A 9,307-nucleotide genomic window follows, 5' to 3' on the forward strand; every position below is an offset into this window, starting at 1 on the left:
CTTAGGTCATAAATAAAATATTTGAATGTCTACAATTAAATGAAAGATTTTAATGTGAAATATATATATATATCTATATATATATATATATATATATATATATATAGATATAGATATAGATATATATATATATTAAAATAAATAAATTAAAAATAACAATGCTTATGGTTACAAAATTTGAAGTGTTTCCACTATTTTACATTTTGACTCATTTTCAATTATATTTTTAAGTCAATTTCCTTTAAAATCTAGCAAATAATTATTGGAATTGCAAATTCAAGCTATATAATTCCCCCTCTCTCTATATATACCATCTTAACCACTGAGCCAAGAGGTAAAAGTTTTTTTAAAATTTGCACTTTAAAATAGATTTGCATATAAAAAAATTTGATCTCTAAATATTTGATAAATAAATGGCTCTATACTAATATATATAATGAATAAAGTTAATAAATAAAACCATACTGTGATAACATGTTCTTAAATCATCTTTACCATAAAATTATCAAATAACAAAACACATTTTTTTTTTAAATTCACTTTAAAATAAATTTACATATAAAAATATTTGATCTCTAAATATTTAATAAATCTTAAATTAAAATCAAACTATACTTATATATAATGAATAAAATTAATAAATAAAACCATACCAGGATAACATGTCCTTCCGCAATTTTCCTATACATAACAGTAACTAAAATATTAAACTCGCTCAAAGTAAATATGATAAAAGTATAAAAAATATAAACAATACCATGGTATAAATAAAAATATCATATAGATAATACTCGTCTTGAACCATCGAAAAAAGTGCTTATGCAAGCACAAGTGAAGCACAATAAAAAGAGTCCACAATAAATAAATCTCAACAATTTGCAACAGTTATGACCCGAAAGAAAGACATATATTAGATTAAATATGTACAATATAATCCCCAGAAGCTCATATATAAGATTAACCATATACATATAAGCACACGCATGTAAAACATTGCTCAATATATAGACTTACCATACATTTTTTGACATGAGAGAAATTCTGAAAGAAGTATTTACTATATAGGTTCAACTCTCTAGAGTTACACGGCATCATACAAAACTGCAACAGCTTTATTGTCCTGCATTGTCAGCCCAAAATGAACCATTCAAACGCAGGAAACGCTTTTAGGAGACTATTCACTTTTGTCTGAATGCAATGAAATCTGCAAGACCCAACAATGGTGCTGCCTTCACCGGGTCGAAGTAAGATAACTCCCCCTTAGCTCTCTTCAACAATTCAATTGTAAATTCTTTTGCTTTCTCCAAACCCATCAACTTGGGATAAGTGACCTTATCACTCATCAAATCCTTTCCCGCAGTCTTCCCCAATTCTTCCGACGATTTCGTGACATCCAATATGTCGTCCACAACCTGAAACAAAAGCCCCAAGCAATCAGCATACCTTCGAATTCTCCAGATCTCATCCTCCGATGCACCGCCGATGATGGCCCCGCACACAACCGAGCACTCCAAAAGAACTCCGGTCTTGTGATTGTGAATCCACTCGAGAGTCTCAAGGTCCACAGAAGCATCCCCTTCGCTCACAAGATCAAGAAACTGCCCACACATAACCCCTTGAGAACCAGTTGTTCTACCTAACTCACAAACCATCCTCAAAACCCTATCACTCCCCACAGTTTTACTTGTGGAGACTGCAACGTGCTCGATCGCAGCTGCAAGAAGTGCAACTCCTGCAAGAAGAGCAGTGCCTTCGCCGAACACTTTATGGTTTGTGGGCTTTCCTCGGAGTATATCATCATTGTCCAAGCAGGGCAAGTCATCATGTAGGAGAGACATTACATGAATCATCTCTATTGCACAGGCAACCGGCATGGCGAGCTCTTGGGTTCCTCCCACAAGCTCACATGCAGCGATACACAGAATAGGACGAACTCGCTTGCCTCCAGACAGAACGGAATAGCGCATGGATTCATGTAACTTTTCAGGAAAACGAAGCGGGACAGCCTTGTCAAGTGCCTCATTCACTGCAACTGCCTTGGCATGCATGTAATTATTCAAATCAAATTCCATGACCTTCTTCTTTTCTTCTGGAAGATCAATTAGCGGAACAATTCTGCTTGAGGCTCTACATACTGATACCGCTTCTCCATATGAAGATAACTGCTCCTTCGAATGGCGGCCTCGGAGGCCCAGATGCTCGTCACTAAAAACCCTGAGTGAGGTTGAAGCTCCATGAAAATGCTTTTGCAGGATGGGAAACCCTTGTATAGCATGCAGGGTAGGGCAAGTAGTTGTCATGCCTCCGTAAGCGATGGTTGTCATACCGCTGCAAGCCATGTCGTCGCTCTAAAGATCTTGGAATGCAAGATAATGCAATTGAGGAATTGTGTATATGGTTTTATAGAATATTTTGCTGGGAAAAAACAACTTTGGGAATCATGCAACTGTAGCATGCAGGGACATGTATCTTTTATCTTACAAAATGATTTAAAGGGAGCAGTGCCCTCAGCAATCATTCCCCACGAGATAGACGATTTAAAGGGAGCAGTGCCCTCAGCAATCATTCTCCACGAGATAGACAATTGGGTCGGTGGCTATCTGTCTCAAGAATAATGCCTCCCCATCTGTATCACGTGATTGAAATATACGTCTTGTCATCTTATAATTATATTATTAACTTTAGAAAGAGTTTATTTTAAAAAAAGTGAATGGTCACTCAACGAGTGATTATTATAATTAGTTAACTATTCTGACAATTTTAATTTAAACTTTTCAATACCCAATTGGATGTTTGCACGCACATGCATCATTTATCATAAGTTGAACGTGTGAGGATTTGTTCCGGTCCTTGGATATGCTTGATGGTGGATTTGTGAACCCACCTCATGGAGCAGATCCACATCCTAAATACCTAGATCATTATTTTCCTTCGAAAATAGATCCTGCTTAGAGAGATACCTCAATCATTTTTTACATAAGGATCTACCACATTGATTTAAACACCTTCGATAATAAATACACAAAGCTTGAGCCTAGATCAATTTTTTCCCTATGCTTGATTAGACTCATAGCTCAACTCAATGATGTATGCAACTCAAATAATACATATGTTCTAAATTGGTTACAAATCTAAACATTAGTCAGTGTTCCTCTAAAGCTTATTTTATATGCATTTTAAATTATTGATATTTGAGTTAGGATTCGAACAATTCCTACCATAGTTTTATTTAGTTCAAATCTAATTGCCCCCTCAACCAAGGTTAACTTTAATCCATTCGTATAGATAATCCAAAATGAGTAAGTGTTAAAACCAAAATAAATTTATTCAAAATCATAAATTTGTCAAAATAAATGGCTTTTACTATGAGATACCATGTCAAAAAAGTCATCTCTCAATATTGTGACCCATCTATCGAATCGCTCTATGCAAATTTACCATGGACACAGTGAATATTTTAATATTGAAAGAATAATAAAATGATATCATAAGCTTCCATCACTCACCTACACCTCACATTAAATGTTTGTGATATCTAAAAAAAATGCTATATATTTTTTAAGGAAAAAACTATTTTGATGTGAACCCAATCATATTACCCAATAGTTTTATAATTTATAGGTAATTAAATAGCATATGATTGGATATTCTGAACATTGATAGAATTAGATAGAATTTGAGAGTTTTTCTCTACACACGACCATATGGGTTTTTGTGATGCCTTAGCGCTTCAACCCTAAAGCTATAGACAATTTTTTCATTTTTCTTTTTACTCTTGAATCTACTTCAATATTTATCCAAGTGCTTTCGAAAATTGTGACTGTCTTAAGTGAAATTTACCTATCTCATTTGTTGTTTTCCCTACAACTGGACGTATTTTGAAAATGGCATCTTCTTCCTCAATTACTATATTTGACCTATCTGGATCTCGCCCGAGGCCCTTCAGGGACGAAGAAGAATTGGTGCACTATGAACCAATTGAAGATAGTCGATAGAATATATGGGGTAAACATCTCGTTTCCACTTGCGTCCATGAAAACAAAATTTTGTAGGCATGGAAAGGGTGGGATGACCCTTTAGCTGTTCCACTTGAAAGTGAGGAAGAGAACCCTTTTCCTTCTAGCGGATTGGGGACCAAAACCCAAGGCCTAAAATAACTACGCTCAGGATTATATGAAATGACATATTCTAGGTTTGCTAAATGGAGCTAGGGCATGATTAACGAGTCATGGGATTATTTATTGGGGTTCAACTCTTCCTAGTGCTTCCTCCCTCCCTCCATTCAATGCACCAGGCTTGATTTTCAATCTTTAACAATGACTCTTGGGTTTTTTAGGGAATCAAGCAAGGATTATGTACCTTACTCCTTGTGACTTTCCAAGTCTCTTTTCCGTCTCAGGAGTCCATGGAATCTACGATAATAGCCAACTTATTACAAGTTATTATAGTTCCAAAGAAAGAAGCAGATCTACAAGATGTAGCTACAGAAGTTATGGTTTCAAGGAAGAAACCTTCCTTTATATGGAGAGAACATGCATCTCAGAAAGTGGCTCTAGAAACCATCAACAAAGGGAAAACGAGCCAATACATCAAAAAGAACCATTGAAACTGTTTATCCCTAATGTTGGGGGTTGGTGTCTTGATGCACAAGGTGGAGGCAATGTTTGAGAATTAATTAGTCGATTGGGCAAGGTGGCAATGATTTAGTATTTACATTATTAAAGCATGAATGTTAGAGAATATCATGCCCATTGTTAACAGATCTCTAAAATTAGTATTGTTGGACAGAAGTTGAATTAATCTCATTTGGTTGATGCCCTAAAGGTTAAGCTGAAGGTATGGACAATTAACTCATCCCCTATTATTTTCGATTTTTAGACTCCCCTCTTTGATGCTAAAATGGAGAGATGGAATTGGTTCCAATTTGGGTTCATTTTCCTAGTCTTCCCCCAAAAACCTAGGATGAACTATTATTTAAAGACATTAATAAGGCTCTCGGTATCTATTTCCATCATGAATCTTCCTAGCTGGAGACAAACATCATGGCCCTAGTGTAGGTTCTGGTCAACAACAACCTCAGACAAGGATTACTAGAGGATATGGATATCAAGATTAGAGTGGAAAGAATCCAATTACTGGATACAAAAGCATTCCTTTCCTTTTTCATCGTTTGCATAAGTATGGGCACCTAATCAACTAATAGAATTTATCATTCTCCAAAAAATCCCTATTTCTAATAACAAAAACTGGGTCCTTAGGGAATCAGAAAAGGTACAGGATCCCTATTTAGTTGATTTTGTATCACACCTTGAAATGACGGGTCAGGAAACTAGAAGCGGGGATTCGTTAAGCATGAAAATGGAGGAAGGGGGCTCTACTTCAAAGGTGCCCACCTCGATGCCAAACTCACATTAGAGAAATTTTGAGGTCTAAAATGGGCCTCCTAAGGAACGTTTTAAAATAATAGTAAAAATAATAAAATAAGATTAAATTACATCATCAAATTTTAGAGGGAAAAAGTAAAAACTACTTTTTCAACTCGTATTTTTAACTTATCTCTGTATAATTTCACTCAAATTTGAAGCAAGAGAAATTGTTAGACGAAGAATTTAATTCCTCATCCAAGGAGTACCCATGTTGCATATTTTCGATTCTCATTTTTCGGGTAGCAAGGTCCACCAAAAATATGAAACATTGTACTCCTTCGCTGAGGAATTAATTTTTGCATCCAATGAGTGCTTCGACTCAAAATTTGAGTAAAATCCTAGGGAGATAAGTTGAAAATACGAGTTGAAAAACTAGTTTTTTTTTTTTTTTTTTTAATTAATATTTTTTCTTTTTTACTCCAAAAATAGTGGATCGTCCTCCATGGTTGAAATCGTCATATCGAATCCTTTTGGAGGAAATTCCTAAATAATAGGGGCCTAATTTCCTCAGGAATTACGCAGGGAAATAGAGGCTCAAGTAGAGGCAAAATTGAATAAGTATGGGTCAGAGCTTCTCAGTGACCAGAGAGATAGGTTATTCACTTGTAGGTGAGCTCAGATTGAGAAAGAAGTTGTAATACATCTCTATTTACTAGATTAATGCAAGCAGGAAAAGAGGATTTTAGCAGATTTCTTTCCCCTGGAAAAATATTATGTGCATGTGTGTTACTTCTCATTGTATGTTTGTGATTGATGTTTTAAATTGTGAATTCATTTGAAGAGCAGTAGAGTAGGATTGTGTTTTGTGATTTCGATTAAAATTTCATGAGCAGTCACAATTCTACACCATAACTTATGCATGGTGATAGAGCTAGGTTCACATTAGAACAAGAATTTCAAAGTTGTTTCTCATGACGATCGAATTTGTAGTTCAATGTAGCAGGATCTCTTTAGAGTTGGGAAGATGACCTTCAACAGGTTGAGATTAGAGTATTCCTTGGAAGGTAGCTTGAATTTAATTGCATGGAGGTGGTCCTCGATGACAATGAATTGCTAGAATATTGTAAGACATATATTCTAAAACCACAAGCATCCGATGCACAAAACCTAGCCTAATGGAATGAAGATGTAGCCAAGGCGAGGAGAATAATCTTGGAGGGACTGTGAGACCATATTGTCTCAAATATCCATCGGAAAGAATCTCCTTTTGCAATGTGGAAATCACTCACAAAATTGTTCAAGAATAGCAGTGACCACATGAAATTGTTGCTCAAGGATAAGCTTTGAAATATGAAGACGCAAAAGAATAGTACTATCCCACAATATCTGAGTATATTTACACAAGTTTGTGATGAACTTGATGGGGTTGGTGTTAATGTTGCAAAAGTTGACTTGGTAAACCTATCTCTTCTAGGCCTTCCCAAAATATGGAATAGCTACCAAGAGTCGATGAATGGCAGGGAGACATTACCGAATTGGGAATGCTTATGGTCCAATTTGGTATAACAAGAGATAAGGTAGAATACTAGAGATTTGTCGTTATCCAAGGGTGAGGATGAAGAAAAAATTGCGTTGGTTGGAAAGGGAAAGGAGGGAAAATGGAAGAAATATCAAACCAAACCAGAATCCAACCAAGGGGGTAGGAAGAATGATTTGTCCAAAATAAAACGCTTTAATTATCATGCATTTTGGCACTATGCCACAAAGTGTCAACACAAAAATTAAAGCAAGAAGACCTCAAGAGGAGCAACAGGTGAAGCCTTATCTTCGCAGTTTGAGCTTGACTTCACCCTTATCGCATGCATTGTCAACACAATGATGGGGAACGTCTAGTAATTAGACTCAGGTGGATAATTCCACATGACAGGGTGTAGAGAGTTTTTCAGTAACTTGGAGGAGAAACATCTCAACCAAGATTAGTACAGTCACCTCTCAGAGGGATTCAGGGTCCCCTCTCAGACACAAGGATGTCATGTTTGTTCTAGCCCTAGAAAAATCTCATCTCTATTGTAGTTTTGGAATACCATGGTTATAATGTGATCTTCAGAAAAGGGAAAGAATTCTTGAGACACATAGCCATGGGACAGGTGAAGCAAATTGAAGTTCGTGTGAATAATTTGTATAAGCTAGATGTGGAAGATTGTGCTACATTAAGTAGTAAGGTGGAGAAAGTGGAGAGTGGCGATGTCAATGGACTTTGGCACAACATATTTGGACATTTTCATCATGGTTCCTTGAATATTATGCATCAAATAACCATTGGCCTCCCTAAGGGAGCACTTGAGAAACAGGGTGTATGCAAAGGATGTACCTTGGGTTAGTATGCAAAATCCACATTACATGATCGGGACAACAAAGCACATGTAGTCTTAGAAAGGATCCACTCTGATGTTTTTGGACCTTTCTTGATAGCCTCCACTACTAGACACAAATATTTTGTCATTTTTATTGATGACTTCTCAAGGAAGCTTTGGATTTTCTTCATGTGAAAGAAAGATGATACATTCTCCAAGTTCATAGAATTCAAGGCACTGGTTGAGAAAGAAATCAACAAGAAGGTGAAGGATCTAAGGAGTGATAATGGAGGTGAGTATGTTTTGAATGAATTCAAAGGATTTTGTACAAAATAAGGCATTTGAAGATAGCTGACAATGCCCCACAACCCATAGTAGAATGGGGTATCTGAGAGGAAGAACTAGACCATTGTGGGAGCAACTAGAGCTTTGTTACATGACTAAGGCCCACCTTTGTATTTGTGGGATGAGGCATGAAATGAAACAGTCTATTTGCAGAACCAGAGTCCTCATTGGATTCTTGGTATGATTACACTGGAGGAGGCTTTCTTGGGGAAAAACCATTTGTGTCCCACTTCAAGGTTTTTGGAGCCTCTATTTACTTCCATGTCTCCAAAGAATAAAGGAAGAAGCTTGAGCCGACAGTAGAGTTGGGGGTATTTTTGGGTTATACAAAACCTCCTCACAACTACTGTGTGTACTTACCTTCCCTCAGAATGAAAATTGTGTGAAGGGATGTAAATTTTGATGATGAGAAAACGATGTGGTGCTTTCTTGGGAGGGAGCTTCAGATCCCACCAGAGGAGGATATTTTAGCTCCAAAGGAGGATACTTAGGATGTTTTGTAGAATCCACAAGTAGAGGCACATAGAGTGGAGACATCCACTCAAGCAGAACCATCAAGAGAAGGCAGGAAAAGAACTAGGGAAGTTGATAGACTTGTGCAAGATGTGAGGGAGAATGTGGGAGCTCCTTCACATTTCCGTAGGCAAAGGAGGTCACCTCGGAGTTACAATAACTACATGGATCTAATGAATGAGTCATCCTCTTCTGAGGAAGTGGTTGAGTAATCTGTATGGGTTGATGCAATGGTGGTGGAATATGAATCCATTGTAAAGAACAATGCTTAGGAAGTGGTCCCAAGGCCGACATGTAAATCAGTTGTGGGTTCAAGATGGATCTTCAAGGTAAAGCATGCAGCAAATGGAAGCATAGAGAAATTCCAGATTTGTGGCCAAAGGATTCTCTCAAGTTGAGGGAATTGACTATGAGGACACCTTTTCTCCTGTAGCAAGGTATTCATCCATTCGAGAAATTCTTGCACTAGTTGCATAGATGGGGTGGAAGATCCACCAGATGGATGTAAAAACAACATTTATCAATGGAGTTATTGAGGATGAGGTATACATCAAGCAACTAGAAGGTTTTGAGGCATTTGATCGAGAGTTTCATGTGTGCAAACTCAAGAGAGCATTGTACAATCTCAAATAAGCAACCCATGCTTGGTACACCAATATCGATAACTATCTCACTAGCTTGGGCTTCACCAAAAGTGGAGTGGATGAAAACCTCTATCACATCTTGGTA

General features: G+C 36.9%; 1 protein-coding gene across 1 annotated transcript; it reads right to left on the reverse strand.

The window, feature by feature from the left end:
• Positions 1 to 921: 921 nt before the first annotated feature.
• Positions 922 to 2,389, reverse strand: LOC149173119 (geranylgeranyl pyrophosphate synthase, chloroplastic-like). The gene has a single exon (XM_089427880.1). It carries the CDS (start codon positions 2,337 to 2,339, stop codon positions 1,179 to 1,181), a length of 1,161 nt encoding a protein of 386 aa, XP_089284006.1. The 5' UTR covers positions 2,340 to 2,389; the 3' UTR covers positions 922 to 1,178.
• Between the last annotated feature and the right edge of the window lie 6,918 nt (positions 2,390 to 9,307).

The sequence above is a fragment of the Pinus tabuliformis genome, chromosome 4_2 (assembly GCF_031772625.1).
Source record: "Pinus tabuliformis cultivar Carrire ecotype Pingquan chromosome 4_2, CPIR1, whole genome shotgun sequence".
NCBI lineage: Eukaryota > Viridiplantae > Streptophyta > Pinopsida > Pinales > Pinaceae > Pinus > Pinus tabuliformis.

Bases quoted from the DNA above. Each gene is read 5' to 3' on its own strand.
- LOC149173119 (XM_089427880.1), bottom strand. From the start codon at position 2,339: ATGGCTTGCAGCGGTATGACAACCATCGCTTACGGAGGCATGACAACT.